The 17313-nt window shown below is 42.1% G+C and overlaps 2 protein-coding genes across 2 annotated transcripts in view; both read left to right on the forward strand.

Annotated features, from left to right (window-relative positions):
* The window catches only part of NUP160 (nucleoporin 160), a 53561-nt gene extending 43796 nt beyond the window's left edge, over nucleotides 1-9765 (forward strand). Inside the window, exons 28-36 of the mRNA XM_024749343.1 lie at nucleotides 1423-1583; nucleotides 2920-2980; nucleotides 3752-3862; nucleotides 4039-4162; nucleotides 5133-5234; nucleotides 5859-6000; nucleotides 7645-7770; nucleotides 8206-8310; nucleotides 8771-9765. Coding sequence (XP_024605111.1) covers nucleotides 1423-1583; nucleotides 2920-2980; nucleotides 3752-3862; nucleotides 4039-4162; nucleotides 5133-5234; nucleotides 5859-6000; nucleotides 7645-7770; nucleotides 8206-8310; nucleotides 8771-8860 — 1022 coding nt within the window. The 3' untranslated portion in view covers nucleotides 8861-9765. The remainder of the gene's footprint in view (nucleotides 1-1422; nucleotides 1584-2919; nucleotides 2981-3751; nucleotides 3863-4038; nucleotides 4163-5132; nucleotides 5235-5858; nucleotides 6001-7644; nucleotides 7771-8205; nucleotides 8311-8770) is intronic.
* A 6673-nt stretch (nucleotides 9766-16438) lies between these two features.
* Nucleotides 16439-17313, forward strand: part of FNBP4 (formin binding protein 4) — a 38509-nt gene continuing 37634 nt past the window's right edge. Inside the window, exon 1 of the mRNA XM_024749345.1 lies at nucleotides 16439-16716. Within this exon, the coding sequence (XP_024605113.1) occupies nucleotides 16494-16716 (223 nt within the window). The 5' untranslated portion in view covers nucleotides 16439-16493. The remainder of the gene's footprint in view (nucleotides 16717-17313) is intronic.

Genomic DNA, 17313 nt, shown 5'->3' on the forward strand with positions numbered 1-17313 from the left:
AAAAAATAAGAGTCTGGGACTTCCCTGGTGGAGCAGTGGTTAAGAATCCACCCACCAATGCAGGGGACACAGGTTCGAGCCCTGGTCTGGGAAGATCCCACATGCCACGGAGTGGCTAAGCCCATGCACCGCAACTACTGAGCCTGCGCTCTAGAGCCCATGAGCCACAACTACTGAGCCCACGTGCCACGACTGCTGAAGCCGGCACGCCTAGAGCCTGTGCTCCGCAACAAGAGAAACCACTGCAATGAGAAGCCCACGTACTGCAACAAAGAGTAGCCCCCGCTTGCCACAACTAGAGAAAGCCTGCGCGCAGCAACAAAGACCAAACGTAGACAAAAATAAAAATAAATAAATTTATTAAAAAAATAAAATAAAATAAGAGTCTGTGATCTTGGGGGACTTCCCTGGTGGTCCAGTGGTTAAAACTCCACACTTCCAATACAGTGGGTGCAGGTTCAGTCCCCAGTCGGAGAACTAAGATTCCACATGCCACATGGCATAGCCAAAAAAAAAAAAAAAAATGAGTATGATTTGGACAGAGCACCCAAATCCTGGGTGGGGAATAGGTGACAATATGGCTGAGACTAGTTCTCTGTACTCTCTGGGAACGTAGTATCTAAACATCAAAAGTAACATTTTAGATGTTTGGGGGATTTTTTTTTTTTGGTGGTGGTGGTGGTGAAGTACATATACATAAACATTACTATCTTAACCATTCTTAAGTATTTAGTGGTGCTAAGTACCTTCACATTACTGCGTAACCAATCTCCAGAATTATTTTCATCTTGCAAAATGGAAACTATACACATTAAACAACAACTTCCCATTCCCTCCTCCCCCATCCCCTGGCAACCACCATTCTATTCTGTGTCTATAAATTTGGCTACCAGAATCATATAGTATTTGACTTTTGTGACAAACTTATTTCACTTAGCATAAACTCTTTAAGGTTCATCCATGTTGTAGCAAGTGTCAGAATTTATAATATTCCATTGTATGGATATATCACATTTTTCTGGAAACTTGGACGTTTCCATCTTTTGCCTGTTGTGAATAATACTGCTAGAAACAAGGATGTACAAATAATTCTGCAAGACTCTGCTTTCAGTTTGTTTGTTTGTTTTTGGGGGGGTGGTATATACCCAAAAGTGGAATTGATGAATTATAAGGTAATTCTGTTTTTAATTTTTTGAAGAACTGCCGTACTGTTTTCCGTAGTGCCTATACCAGTTTACCTTCCCTGCAGCAGTACACAAGGGTTCCAATTTTTCCACATTCTCACCAGCACATGATTTTTTGTGGTTTTAAGTTAAACTCAATTTTGTTTTAAATTTTAATGTTTGATAAGTGTGACAAACTCTCTGTGTATCTCTAAAGAGATACATTTTTGAAATTGTAATATCTATTATTGCCTCATAGCTGGCACAGTGATGTTTGAGTACGGAATGCGTCTTGGCAGAGAGGTTCGAACTCTCCGGGGACTTGAGAAGCAAGGCAACTGTTATCTGGCTGCTATTAATTGTTTACGCCTTATTCGCCCAGAATACGCATGGATTGTTCAGCCAGCATCTGGTGCAGTGGTATGAAAACTTTCCATCCTGGAATTGGGGGATCATTTAATTTATCTGGTTTGGTCCTTTGAAAACTATTACCTCATTTTGCTTCATTTCATTTAAAATTTCCACTGGGATATTTGTGGACTTAATATATTTTTGTAGCAATTCATTTGTTATACGTTACTACCCCTTTAGTTTCCAAGTTCAGAATTATTGTAGGAATAAGTATTACAGAGGGGTTTTGGAGTTAGACAACCTAACTTCAGGCAAATTACTTAATCTTTTACTGTCCAGTTAGCCTCTTGGATAAAATAGGGATGATGATAATAATGTCTACCTTATAGGATTGTTTGGGTATTAAATGAGATAATTCATGTAGAGTGCTTAGAGCAGTGACAGTGCCTGGCCTGCAGAAAGTGCTCAGTAAGTGGTAGCTCTTTTATTTCATTCATTTTTGTTAATTTAATCTATTGCTACTATTTTAGGGGAGGCGAACCGTGAGGTGTTTTTTTTTTTGTCATGCTGATGGGGTCATATACTCCCAGCTACTTGTATTGTATAGTTCCTGAATGTACTATGCTTTTTCCCAGGGTTATGGGTAGAGAATGTAACTCTGAAACCAAGGCAAGTCAGGTGGTTTATATGGAGATCAAATCTGTGTCCTTGGACTCAGTAATATATTTTAGCTAAGTGAGCCAAGTTGGCAAACAACTCCATTTCTTTGTCTAGTAGTTACAGTACTTTTGTGAGAAGAGCTGTGCTAGTTGAAATAAACGTAATGTACGTTGAGAGAATTTAAGCCTGAAAGCTCTAGATCATAGTTAATGGAAAAAAAAAAGGGTATATATTAAAAATGAGGGGCTTCCCCGGTGGCACAGTGGTTAAGAATCTGCCTGCCAATGCAGGGGACACGGGTTCGAGCCCTGGTCTGGAAAGATCCCACATACCGTGGAGCAACTGGGCCCATGAACCACAACTACTGAGCCTGCGCATCTGGAGCCTGTGCTCCACAACAAGAGTGGCCCCCGCTTGCCGCAACTGGAAAAAGCCCTCGCACAGAAACAAAAACCCAACACAGCCAAAAATAAATAAATAAAAATTTTTTAATGAATAAAATAGAAAAAAGAATAAAAGTTCCCACACACAAAAAAAATGATATGAAAATAAAATGCTCATTTTTCAGGGACTTCCCCAGCGGTCCAGTGGTTAAGACTCCATGCTTCCACCACAGGGGCATGAGTTCAGTCCCTGGTCAGGGAACTAAGATCCCACATGCCACACGATGCAGCCAAAAAATAAAATTAATTTTTTAAAAAACCCCTAGTTTCTCACAGTTATATCTATTGTTTTGTCTTTTCAGTATGATCGCCCTGGAGCATCCCCTAAGAGGAATCATGATGGAGAATGCACAGCTGCCCCAAGTGAGTCAGGGATCTCATGCTGATTCTTTGCTGAAGAGCAATTATATTGTTATAGTAGTATTATTTATATTTATTTTTTGGATAGTAGTTGTAATACTGTGTATAATTGTATTGTAGTATATTGTATATGTGTGGTAGTTATATTATTAAAATATTGTAAAGTTCCTTCTTGGTAGTTTGTTTTCAATATTCTGCTAAAGGTTGTCTGGTAGCTCTTTGAAAACTTTGTATGCCTGTATGGGAAATGAAAATGCTTAAAAATGTGTGTGTGTGTGTGTGTGTGTGTGTGTGTGCGCATTTGTTGTTTGTTGTTTTTAAATCAGCTTAGTACCAGACTTTTTTTATCAGGCTCCTTTGGTATCACCATGGAGGCATGATTTCCTTCCTTAAAGAGCCTGGGCTCTAGAGTCAGGCACAGTTGGTTTTCATTCTGCCTCTCACTTTGAGCATGCTCCTTTCTTACTGATAGAGATAGCAGTGTTTCACAGTTGTAAGAGTTAATTGAAATTATTTGTGAAAGGCCTTGCAAGTGCCTCCTCATTTGCAGCTGTTGTCATTAGAGTCCTTTGATTTGACTCAGCTGTAGTGTGAGACTGGGATGTTACTTTATTTTTCAAGTTAGCTTTTATTGAACCCCTTGTTTTCTCACCACCTTCATGAAATTAAAACTGAATGTTACTTAATTTTTAGTGGGAATTGACAGGTTGAGTTAGTCTAATAGGCACTTCCTTTGTACTTTGGGAATTGAAAATGTTTTTCTTTGGCTTATAGCAAATAGACAAATTGAAATCCTGGAACTAGAAGATCTGGAGAAAGAGTGTTCCTTGGCTCGCATTCGCCTCACTCTAGCTCAGCACGATCCCTCAGCAGTCGCGGTTGCAGGTAGGCATTCAACACCAACAGCACATTTTAGGGCCAGGCAGTGGACATAGTATACTAGATGGGTATTAAAGCCTGTCATTGTTATTCTGAGGTATTCATCAAGGAAGCAGTCTTTGGGTTCAGTTCATTTCCATATGCCGTTGGGTGCACTAAGTAGCTCTTTTCCATTTCCGCAGGAAGTTCGTCAGCAGAGGAGATGGTCACTCTCTTGGTTCAGGCTGGCCTCTTTGACACTGCCATAGCACTCTGCCAGACTTTTAAGCTTCCCTTAATGCCAGTCTTTGAGGGACTTGCTTTCAAGTATGTATGCAATTGTCTTTCTGTAATCTTAATTTTGTAACGCAAAAATACTCTACTGTTGCTTAGTGTGAAGCAGTAGTCACACGAGCCGGTATCCTACAAGGCTGCTTTAAAGAACAGTTTTTGTGTAATACACACAATGATTTTTTTTTTTAATCTTGATTTGTAGCTTCTTTTGAGAAATCAGATCTGGCATTCCTGAGCCCACAGGGCCACATGACAGTAGATAACCTGGGTTAAATAGTGGTGTCCATTTAGATAAGGCATATGTTCTCTTCAATCCTTTAGGACATCTAGTGGCCCCTGCCAACATTGTTAAAAAGTACTTCTTATTAAAGTTACATTATACCTAAATATTAGTCAAGTTGTTTGTGAGTTAGAAATAAACCATCAGATTTTTTTTTTTTGGCTGCATTGGATTTTCCTTGCTGCATGCGGGCTTTCTCTCTCTAGTTGCAGCGAGCAGGGGCTACTCTTCGTTGCGGTGAGCAGGCTTCTCATTGTGGTAGCTTCTCTTGTTGCAGAGCATGGGCTCTTGCCGCACGGGCTTCAGTAGTTGTGGCACGTGGGCTCAGTAGTTGTGGCTTCCAGGCTCTAGAGCGCAGGCTCAGTAGTTGTGGCGCACGGGCTTAGTTGCTCCACGGCATGTGGGATCTTCCCGGACCAGGGCTCGAACCCATGTCCCCTGCATTGGCAGGCAGATTCTTAACCACTGCGCCACCAGGGAAGCCCACCATCAGAATTTTTCATCATCAATTTTCTCTTGTAAGTAGATAATCTCAACACTTATTAATGGCCTTGTGGGTCATCCAGTTGTGTGGCTGTGAGGAGAGGGAAGAGCCAGTACCCAGGGTGAATTTAGTAATAGACTAGAGCTAAAGTTGTCATCTCGTCTCCAGATTCAGTAGCAAAATAATGTGGTGCTTTTCAGCAAATTAATTTACTCTGTGTGGAACCATTTTCATTGCAGATGCATCAAATTGCAGTTTGGAGGAGAGGCAGCCCAAGCAGAAGCCTGGGCCTGGCTAGCAGCCAATCAGCTCTCATCAGTCATCACCACTAAGGAGTCTAGGTATAGCCCTAGTCTTCATCCAACCCTGCAAGGGCTTACCCTCCATATCCTTCCCCAGTGTCTACCTGAATGTACTTTAGTGTCTTCAAAATCCTTCTCTAACAACCCTAACCCTCAGTAAACTTCCCTTTCCTGAATTGCATTTATAATGTGTATTACGCACCTTAGCACTTTAGAATTATAGCATTTTACAGTCTTGAAGTCTTCTGACATTATTTTTCAAACCCTAAATTAACACCGGAATTACTATCAAAGTACAGATTACAAGATATCACCCTAATCTTCTAAATCAGAACTACTGCATGATTCTAATGCTGGATCAGGTTTGGAAATAGTGGTCTGAGCCAATTTCCTTGTTTTAGAAATCTGGAACAAACAAGTAAAGTGAATTGTTTAGTTGAGTTAATATGTGGTTATTGGGAAATACAAGAATCCAAGTCATCTAGTTTCTAGTACCACCCCTAAGTCACATTGGCCCTAATAATGTTAGTTGTCATTTAGCTGTATCATCAGTTCTGTTGTGAGTGTCTATAAAGATTTTTTCCATGTAAATACATGTTTTGAATGGTACTATAATTATCTATTAAGAATCTGGAACTCAAAGTCCTTTCTCCTTTTATCAAGTGCTACAGATGAAGCATGGAGGCTATTATCAACTTACCTGGAAAAGTACAAAGTCCAGAATAACTTATATCACCACTGTGTAATCAACAAGCTCTTGTCTCATGGAGTGCCTCTGCCTAACTGGCTTATAAACAGTTATAAGGTAAGTGGTATCTTGACTTGTAGAGAGTGAGAACCTGGTCTTTATCATCCTGAATAACTTCATGAGATGATTAAAAAGGAAAAGATAGAGTGACAATTTATGGAAATATACCGACTTATATACTTACAGCTTCTCAGTCTTAGCTAAAAACAGTTTACTTCAGTCCTGTGAAGTACTGGGTGTTTAGATTTAAAGTTCTCCGTGTTGGTGATTAAGTTAATGCATGCTTGTGTGCTCACTGAACAATGAGTATGTATTTAGAACTATGAGTATATATGGAACACAGCATTCACTATTCATTACTCAAAAGATTCACAGGAGTGAGTGGAATTCTTTTCAGTCTACTGTTGTAGTTTATCTTATGACCCGGCCGAAAGCAAGCCCGTCACACGAGATGAACTGTGCCGAAGCACAGCAGTAGAGGGCTGCCGCTCACTCAGGCGAAACAGCGCCATCTGTCCTGCTGTGGTAGCTTTTATTAAAGCATTATCTAGGTTTACATTTTAAGACTTATTTTCTTAACATTCCAGAAATGCCAAAGCAGCAACATATGTTTCTATTGATTATACAAGCAATAAGGGCTTTCTTGAAAACGTGCCGCGCTTCGTCCTTGAGCGCAAAAGCAGCACAAGGTTCCCGCCATTATTCTGATTATACTGAAGCAGCACAAGGACATTTCCTTGCGTTCCCACCACTCTGATTATACGGAGGACATCTCATGGATCAGTGCCCAAAGCACTCAGTGCTTCTTCGCAGGCCCCGGGTTTGCCGGGGGTGCGGCTCATGGGCCACGTCTCCTTTCCATGTCCTCAGTTATTCCACTACATTCTACAACAGTGTTTCAGTTTCTGTCAAAATTGGGTCCTTGGGCCACCTGCATTAAATTATTTTGATGGTGGGCTTCTTCAAAATATAGATTCCTGGGCTCCATCCCAGACTTACAGAATCAAATTACCTTGGAGTTGGGATCCAGGATCTATATTTTAACAAGGTCATGGTTTGATTTGATGCATGCTGTTTGAGAACTACTGTACCTGAAATACATTGGGCACAATAGGAAAAGAATATAAAGCTTAAGAAAGTTAACCTATTTTTTTAAGTTAGAAAGTAGAGAAAGCAGCTAAGATGGTAAAAGTTAAGACTGTGATCAAATCAGAATATAGAAAGCATAATTGACATAATTAGGAGAGGCCTTCCAAACTGAGGCTGTATCACTTTTCTCTCACCCTGAGTTAAATACAAATGTAATTCAAGCATTTAAAGTTGATGATTCTTTTAACTTCTTTCTCATTTGTCATTCGTATGTTTCTGAGAATTAATGTGACTGTGTTATCTCTGGTATTCAGCATTTCTGGGAAGGTTTGTTGACTTACTACTGTGGAAACGAATTAGGAAAGAATTAAAATGTGTCTTAGATCACAGAACAGGTGAGGAAGGGCACTTAACAGAAAGGGCCTCACAAGGTGCGCAGAGGTAACTGGGCTCTTGGGAATCTGACCCTCATCCCAAGATAAGTAAACCAAGGTGTTTGTTTATTTATAATGAAAAGTATAAATGCCAGGGAATCAGACACTCAACATCCTTTGGTCCATGCCCAGGTAAGATGGAAACTGGTAAATGTTCTTAATCACTAACTTTTTACAGAAGGTTGATGCTGCTGAGTTGCTCCGTCTCTACTTAAACTATGACCTTTTAGAAGAAGCTGTGGATTTGGTTTCAGAATATGTGGATGCTGTATTGGGAAAAGGACATCAGTACTTTGGAATTGAGGTAGCCTTGTATCCACGTTTCCTTTTAATTCTGTATTATCACACTTTCCTTTTCCAAAGTTTTTTCAGATAATTTACATCTAAATTTCAGACTGGAAATAGTATCGTTCATTGACAATTTAGAGAAGAGTTTTGTTGAGTGTGTTTATCCCTAATCAGCCTTAGCCCTACTTTAAGATAAAAGATGATATGAATTTAAAAATACATTTGATTTAACTAAGAAGAGGACCAGTTCCCCAGTTGAAAAGAGATGCGGGGTTCCAGTCCTGTACCGTGTGCACACGTGTGTGTGCACAGATGCGTGCATACACACACAATTTCTTGTTGTGAAAACAAGTAAAGCATTTCATGTTATCGAATCCTGTGGAAGTAGCTACCCAGAAGAAATGGTCCGCTTTTCAGATTTTCTTCAAATAATAGGTATTTTTCTTTCCAGTTTCCACTGTCTGCAACAGCTCCAATGGTGTGGCTCCCATACTCTTCCATTGATCAGCTTCTCCAGGCTCTGGGAGAGAACAGTGCCAACAGTCACAACATTGCAGTGAGTAAATCCTCTCCTGCGGCATTTTATATAAGCCCTTGCATTAGCAGTTACACCTTAAAGCTTGCTTTTCTGGTTCTCAAGGATTAAGGAGAGGGCAGAAGCCATTTATTGCCCTTCACATGCTGCCCAATCCCTTTATGAGATGATTAGTTAAATCAGATATAACCTCTCTGGTTCTGGGAAGAGAGCTAATAAAGCTTTTATTAAAAGTACTGGTATGATTTGCATATTTAGAAGTTCGTCAGGGAAACAGGGTTGGAGTATTGTATATAGCAGAGAAGTCCAGTTATATCAGTGGAGTCACAGAGCAGACTCCTGTACTGAATGGTGGTTAAATGAAACCCAGTGGCTAACAACTTTATTAGGGGAATCTGGTTGCTGAAGTCAGTGATTGATAACTTCAGTCTTTTTCAGTCCTTGACCTATTCTCCAGTGGTTCCCTTCTTTTCTCCTACAGCTGTCCCAGAAAATACTTGACAAATTGGAGGACTACCAGCAAAAAGTTGATAAGGCAACACGGGATTTATTATATCGTCGGAACTTGTGATCTGGATGGTTGCCCAGCCTTTGTAACTGCTTGGTGCCTCTTAGGGCTTAAGACTTTACCCAACAGGAAACCTGTACTCCAGGCCGGTTTTTATACCTGTAAGTGATGTGTACAACAGTCAAGTCTGCATTCTGCACAAGAAAGAAGGGCAGATGAGTCACAGGACCTGTGCTTGCTGGTGGTGCTAACACACAGTTTCTGGTTTTCAACCTTGGTCTCAGACAGCTGCTTTTGTATATGATTCACAAGCTTTTTTAGAGTTTATATTTTTTTAAACTACCGAAGACATTCTTTATCTGAAAATTAAAACTCACCTACACTTTCCAAAACAGCTGATGGTTGTTGGTTCGTTGTAGCTGACCACCAAAAGCAGTCACCACAAATCCTTTCATTCTTCCCTATCACTTTTTGTATTTCAGTGGAATTATTTTGGTCCAGAACTGACATGTATTTTCTGTATTGCAAACAGAGGCTAATGATTTTACATACCCTTTTCATTATTTATTGTGGAGTTTTTTTATGATCTCCAATAAAGTATTAAGTAATTTGCCTAGATTAAGCCTAAAGTGATGACCAGCTGTTAAGGAAGATATCTTTTTTTTTTTTTAAGGAAGATATCTTGAATCTGGTTCTGAGGCTAAAGTGGAATAAACTCTTAGCTAAGAAAAAATTGAAAATTTATCATCTGTAAAAGTAATACATTTTCAAAGTAAATTCCATTAACCTCTATGATTTATGATAATCAAGCTGGACTTGATCATACAGGCAGTCTAATAACGTACTGGACCAAAATATAAACTTTCCTCTTCAGATTCAGAGGCATTCATGGCCACAAATTCGGGGGGACGTGAAAAAATAAACTCTTGAATTTTATTCTGTATATTAAAATTTATCTTTTAAGGAAACCATCTGTATAGTACTTGCTTATATGCCCTTTGATCTTTCTTGAGTTGTTCATAAGCATTTAATTTTTATGTCAATACCATATTTACATTATATATTTTAAACAACAGTGTGAGTTTCCCTGTGGTACTATTATTGGTAGATATTGCGGCATGTGACTCTTTCTTCACATTATCTCTGCCACGATCAATGTGAAGTGTTTGATGCAATTAGGGGCCACAAGATGTCTTGCCTTTCCAGCTCCATAAACTTGTGGCTTACAACTGTAGCGAGAAATATATTTTGACCTGTATACATATATATAACCAAGAGAAAACTTTCACAAAATATGTATCCTCACTTGATATATTTTCATGAGTGACTAATGGATGATAACCTACAGCCTGAAAATGTCAAACCCTCTTGTAGCCATTTCTGAAAGATAAGAAGTAGCTCAAGACTGGCCCTGTTGCAGAAAGCTGTTCATTTGCATTGTTGATCAAAGCAGTGGTTTCCATGGTGGCAGTTCATAAGACACTGACCAGCTTTTCCTGTCCTCACTATTTTAGTTCAAGACCTAGAACTCATGCTGGAGCCAGCCCAGCTCTTCTGTCAATTTTCTTCCACCTTCCTCACTTTGAAATCCAACCAGAACAGAAAGAAGGTGTCCACATTCTTTCACTTCACTTTTCTCATCACTTTGAGTCTGCAGTTTCGTTTTCTGGACCATGTGATGTATTAATAGCATCGTCTTTCCTTGTGTTTTCCAACTCTGGCAATTTTCTGATTACAAATTGCTATTAAAAGGGGTCCCTTCTTTTTTAGTGCTTAACTACCATTAAATAAAGGTGTGACTCTTGGAGGAAAACTTCATAGTTTTTAAATAATTTAGCATAATGGAACTAGTAAGGTTACACCTTTCCAGCCTGTGACAATAAAAGTAGGTACCATTTCTGTTAATAATAGAGTTTATGGCACACAGAGTTTCATATTGACCATTCTTACCAAGTTTATTGCTATGATTTTCGTGATCTAAGAAAGCTTATTTGTTCTACAGAGCCGCCCATCAGTGAACACATTCTAGGTAACAGAATTAACCTAATTTACCTCAACCTGATAATACTTTTATTTTCTACTAGAACACAGTATATATTATAGAAAATTCTAACATTTCTTTTTTTAAATTTTATTTATTTATCTATTTTTGGCTGTGGTGGGCCTTTGTTTCTGTGCAAGGGCTTTAGTTGCGGCGAGCGGGGCCCACTCTTCATCGCGGTGCGCAGGCCTCTCACTGTCGCGGCCTCTCTTGTCGCAGAGCACAGGCTCCAGACGCGCAGGCTCAGTAATTGTGGCTCACGGGCCTAGTTGCTCCACGGCACTTACATTTCTTTTAATCTTCACAGCTCTTTCCAATTTTGTACCTAAAAACAAAGATAGTCCTGCATTATTTTTTAATATAATCGGCTCATCAACCCTAAGCCACAAGAATATACCTTCCTGTGTCTGCACAGAACTCCAACATCAAAAGACATTTATTGTTCAAATGACTTATGCCAGTTTCTAGAGACTAAAAGTAGGTATTTCTTCCAGTAAATGAGGCTTCATGGTTTAAATGAACTTCCATGAAACACACAAGGTCAAATAATGTGGTATAATAAAGAGTATATCTGATCTTTTCCCCCTATTTCTGGCATAGAGATTATAGAACCCTTGTAGTTTCCTGAGTGAAAGAAGTCTTTGTTATGCTAATAAGGTGACTCTTGGCAGGGGGGCCCTTAGATAGCTTCAGGATAGGGCTAGTCCCTAGGAAGACCCACCCTGTGATGGTGAATATAGGGTTAGAACTTTGGGCCAGAAGGACAGGGCAGGGGACTTGAGATTGAGTTCAGTCACAGTCACAGTGGCCAATGAGTCAATCAACCATGCCTATGCAATCAAGTCCCAGTAAAAACTGGACACCAAGGCTGAATAGAGCTTCCTGGTTGGAGAACACATTAATGTGTTGGGAGGGTGACATGACGACTCCAAAGAGAGACAGCATGGGAGCTCTGTGCTCCCTCCCACACCTCACCTTGTATCTTTTTTTTTTAAATAAATATTTGGCTGCGCTGGGTCTTAGTTGTGGTGTGTGGAATCCTCATTGCCATGTTCAGGATCTTTTAGTTGCAGCATGTGGGATCCAGCTCCCTGACCAGGATTGAACCTGGGCCCCCTGCATTGGGAACGCAGAGTCCCAACCACTGGACCACCAGGGAAGTCCCTCACCTTGTGTCCTTTATAATAAAACTGGAATCATAATTATAGTGCCTTCCTGAGTTCTGTGAATGCTTCTAAAGAATTCAAAAATGTGAGGAGGTCGTGGGAACCCGATATTATAGCCAGAAAGAAGTGTGAGTGGCATGGGGACCTCATGTGGAGCTGGCTTCTGTAGTAAGGGCAGTCTTGTGTGGGACTGAGCCCTTAAACCTGATTGTTACCTCTTGGGGCTTATCCTCAGAATTGAATTGATCAAAGTACACCCAGTTGGGAGTGAGACAATAAATGACTGTTGACCTAAAAAATATATACTGCCAGTTATTTCTCCAGCAAAGATAGATTTATTCGGAATCATCAGACAATTGCAATCCAGGGTCTTGCAACCATGGCATGCCATGTGCAAGTCCCCCCAGGGCAAGGGAAGGAGCCGGGGAAGTTGGGAGAGCTATAGTAAACAAAGCACATGGCTTTTCATTGGCTGAGTCCTTGCTAGGAAAGAAGAGTTTTCTTCCTATTGAGCTCTGCTATCATCCCAGGGCATGAGAGCTCCCAGTCCTAGTCTCCCAAGACTATTTGAATTTTCCTTTTTTTTTTTTCTTTTACATTTATTTATTTTTGGCTGCGTTGGGTTTTCATTGCTGCACACGGGCTTTCTCTAGTTGTGGCGAGCGGGGGCTACTCTTCATTGCGGTGAGCCAGTTCTTATTGCGGTGGCTTCTCTTGTTGCAGAGCACTGGCTCTAGGCACATGGGCTTCAGTAGTTGTGGCATGCAGTCTCAGTAGTTGTGGCTCGCGGGCTCTGGAGTGCAGGCTCAGTAGTTGTGGCGCATGGGCTTAGTTGCTCCGCGGCATGTGGGATCTTCCCGGATCAGGGCTCGAACCCGTGTCCCCTGCATTGGCAGGCGGATTCTTCACCACTGTGCCACCAGGGAAGTCTGAGGTTTCAGTTTATTAATTTCTTACATGATAAACTTTAGATGAATTAACACACACAACCCTAAAACTTCATTCTACACTGCTGAAGCTGGGATTTCTGTGGACAGTCTTCCTCCGCAGCATATCTCATGTTGAAGCTCCAAAAGCCAGAGCTTTAATATGGATTAGGAAGGTTGGTTTTTGAAATTAACATCAAATACAGAGTAAAGACATCGCCCACCAGTTGTGACTATAACTAAATATATTTGAAAATGCATGTTTATTTAAATGATTGTTCTTCCCAGGTTTCACTTGTCAAATGTAAGCTCTGATAATTTGATTTTACTAATTCCAGAGCTGTTTAGGTCCCTGGCAATCAAAGAGAAGGCCTAATTTTTCTTTAAAGGGAGTGACTGACCATGTTTACTCACCCTGTGTGGAGACATAAAAAAAAAAAAGCCAGATAAGTAGTTTAGGTTTTGTAGTCTACACAGTTCTCTGTCACATATTCTTTTTTTTAAATTGATTACTTATTGAAGTATAATGGATTTACAATGTTGTGTTAATTACCGCTACACAGCAAAGTGTTTCAGTTATACATACATATATATATAAACATACATATACACATTCTTTTTATACTCTTTACCATCATACTTGCAGTGCCCAGCCTTCCCATTGCAGTGGCTTCTCTTGTTATGGAGCACAGGCTCTAGGTGCAAGGGCTTCAGTAGTTGAAGCACACGGGCTTCAGTAGTTGCAGCATGTGGGCTCAGTAGCCGTGGCACACGGGCTTAGTTGCTCCGCGGCATGAGGGATCTTCCCGGACCAGGGCTTGGACCCATGTCCCCTGCATTGGCAGGTGGATTCTTAACCACTGCACCACCAGGGCAGTCCTCTGTCAGACATTCTTTTGTTTTGTTTGTTCAACCCTTTAAAAGGTAGGCATGGGATTTCCCCAGTGGCCCAGTGGTTAAGACACCATGCTTCCACTACAGGGGCGTGGGTTCAATCCCTGGTTGGGGGAAGTAAGATCCCACATGCCATGCTGCGCAGCCAAAAAAAAAATTTTTTTAAATAAATAAATAAAAAGCAGGCGTAATTTAGCCATGATTTGTCCATTCTTGGTTCAGATCCTAATACCTTCTCTGAGGCCAAGAACAGTAAAACATGTCTCTAAAGCCAGTGGTTCTCAACCCTGGTTAAGCATTAAAATAGAGCTTTTTAAAATAAAATTGAGATGAGCCCCGCACTCTCAGCCCTGATTCAGATTCTTATATTGCTTTAATACCCTCCAGATGGTTCTCTAAACAGCTGGGGTCGAGAACCCTGGCTACAAACATTAACAGCTACCTCCAAAAATATAAATCTCCCCCAAGGAAAACAGCCTTTCACATTTCTATGCATTGTGGTTTAGCTCATAATCTCACTTGTTTACAGCCAGTTTTACAATAGGATCTAGTAATAATAGCTACTATAGAATAATTGCTTACTTTGTTCCTGGCTGCATTGCAAAGAGCTTAAAACTATGATGTAATTTAAACTTCACAACAACTCTATGGATACTATCACTAACATTTCACAGCTGCAGAAACAAGTTTAGGGAAGTAACTTGTGAGAGGGCTTCCCTGGTGGCACAGTGGTTAAGAATCTGCCTGCCAATGTAGGAGGCACAGGTTCGAGCCCTGGTCCGGGAAGATCCCACATGCCGCGGAGCAGCTAAGCCCGTGCACCCCAACTACTGAGCCTGTGCTCTAGAACCCAAGAGCCACAACTACTGAGCCCGCACGCCTAGAGCCCATGCTCTGCAACAAGAGAAGCCACCGCAATGAGAAGCCTGCACACCACAACTAGAGAAAGCCCGCATGCAGCAACGAAGACCCAACACAGCCAAAAATAAATTTGTTTTAAAAAAAAGAAACTTGTCATAGCAATCACATCTGGAAGGTGCTGGGGTTGAGCTTTGAATCCAGATGTTTGGCTTCAAAACTCCTATGTACTACTACTGTGTATCAACTACTTCTTTTAATAAATAAAAAAAGAAAGGAAGAGAGAAAGAAATCATTGGTGACAGCTTCAAAACAGCATATTCTCCCCTGCTTCTAGCTGTTAATTTTTCAGAAGTCTTGGGAGTCTAATCTCAAACCACTCTAATCCAGATATTCCTCCCATAGGTAAGAAAAGGAAAGAACTCTTGCTACTTATTTCTAGTTTGTATATATTCAAGCACTATATTCATTCAAAAGCTGAGTGTGTTCCAGAAAGTGCATTTCAATACTGGGAACAAAACAGACAAGTCACTGCTTTCATGGCTTTTGCACTCAGCAACCAATTTAAGGGTTCATCTATAAATGCGGAATATGATCTATAAATTAGGAATAATGATATCTACCCTATAAAGTTGTGAGAATCAAATGCAATTCTACATATAAAGTCCTTAGACGGTACCCGACACATAGTAAGTGGTCAATAAATGTTACATATTATTAACATGCTCTAGCAAGAACTGAGTGAGCGCTGGGAATATAAAAATATATACCACTGGGGACCTCCCTGGCTGTCCAGTGGTTAAGACTCTGAGCTTCCAATGTAGGGGGCGTGGGTTCAATCCCTGGTGGGAGGTGCGGCCAAAAATATACCACTGGATTTCTTAAACTCAATTTAGAAGTGGGAGACGAGTATCAACGGTAAGTCAAGTTGCTAGGGAGGGGCTCAGCATTGAGATAAAAGGTTCAGAGATGTTATGCCTGCAATGGGTCTTGAGGAAGGAAAATAATTTTGCCACACGGTGCCGTAGTTTTTCCAACCAGTGTGAAGGAATAAAAGTTAGAAAACCGCTCCGAGTGGCTGGCTCCAGAATGGGACAGGGGAGAGGACACTGCTAAAGGAAGATAAATCTATGAAAGCGGCCACGTTCGGAAGGCTCCTGTATCCCATCACAATTTAGGCTCTACCCTCGTATGCACTATGTCGTGGTATTTTTCCACTTGATAAGCCACACGATGAGACGTCATCTTTGTGCCCCAAGAAAAAATTCACAAAACCATAAAAGACCTACTATTTTACCTAATGTTCGATGTTATATCCAAAGTAAGCCACAATAATCAGGGCGAAACTTGGGAGAGGGCCTGGAAACCAGCACACCTTCCTAGACGACAAACGACAAGAAACACATAGGCAAGAACGGGTACAAAATGGAGGACAGGACGGTAGAGAAAAGACTCCGCAAAAACCGCATGGGTGGAGCCTGACGTAATTGGAAGCAAGTCTAAACTCACATCCTTCCGTACTTTTCGCTTGACTCTGACCCCTTTTCCTTGTCCATTGGCTACCGGGTTCTTCAATGTGTCAAAACAGCCAATCGCCTAGCCCCGTGGGTAAAGTCCTCCTTCCCCCCCGGGGGAGGAGCCAGAAGAGTGTACGGAGCCCAAGGCGCTTGCGCGGGCGCACGCTCCGCCGGTTAAAAGCGGATCCTTCTAGGAGGCGGTGTCGCATTGTATGAATATTGATTACGCAGCGTCGCGCCGAACGCCCGCCCCTCTAGGTTGCCCGACGCTCGCAGCTCGCGCTTGGGCTCGCGATGGGGAAGAAGTCCCGGGCGGTACCCGGCCGTAGGCCGATCCTGCAGCTCTCTCCGCCAGGTCCGCGGAGCAGCACGCCGGGCCGGGACCCAGAGCCGGAACCCGACACCGAGCCGGACTCGGCGGCGGCGGCGGCGGCGCCCAGCCAGCCAGCCCCGGCGGGGCCGACGACGACGACCGCGGTCACTGCCGCCGCGGCTCCGGACGACTCACCTTCAGAAGGTAAGCGTGCGCGAGGGGCCGCGGCGCCTAGGTGGGGCGTCCGAAACTCGAGCTCGGGGCTCGCGGCCTAGGCCTCTCGGGCGAGTCCTAGGAGTCAGAGAAACACGGGCGGGCGGCGTCCGCATCCGAGGCCTTTTTGCGTGCGGCCTGCGGTGAGGACTGCTGTGAGCCCAAAGCTGCGGAAGGGGCGGCGGAGCCGTGTGCGCCCGGCCGGAGCCGACCCAGAGGCGCCATCTCTGGTGCAGGGATTGGCCCGGGCGCCCAGTCTGCTCAACGTCTGTTCTTGGCTTTGAATAACTTACGGGGTAAATATGAGAGTATGCGTTTCCGCGTCCTAGGCTTGGTGACCGTGGAACCTGCCGTTTCCTACACGGCATCGGCTTTTCCTTTTCGTTTTTGTTGAAATTGAGAGAGACCCTTTAGAAGTGAGCATACCATTTTTATTATGCCAGCTAAAATGTAAGTAACCCCTAGTTGGAAGGTTTCCCAAAAATCCCTGGAGAGGTGGTGTTTGTGGGTTCCCAAGTACTTGTGTTTATCCCTAGAATGGTACTTGGGTTAAGAATAACCGGACTGGGCTATACTGCAGGGGCCAGA

The sequence above is a fragment of the Neophocaena asiaeorientalis genome, unplaced genomic scaffold (assembly GCF_003031525.2).
Source record: "Neophocaena asiaeorientalis asiaeorientalis breed wild unplaced genomic scaffold, Neophocaena_asiaeorientalis_V1.1 scaffold43, whole genome shotgun sequence".
In the NCBI taxonomy this organism is placed as follows: Eukaryota; Metazoa; Chordata; class Mammalia; order Artiodactyla; family Phocoenidae; genus Neophocaena; species Neophocaena asiaeorientalis.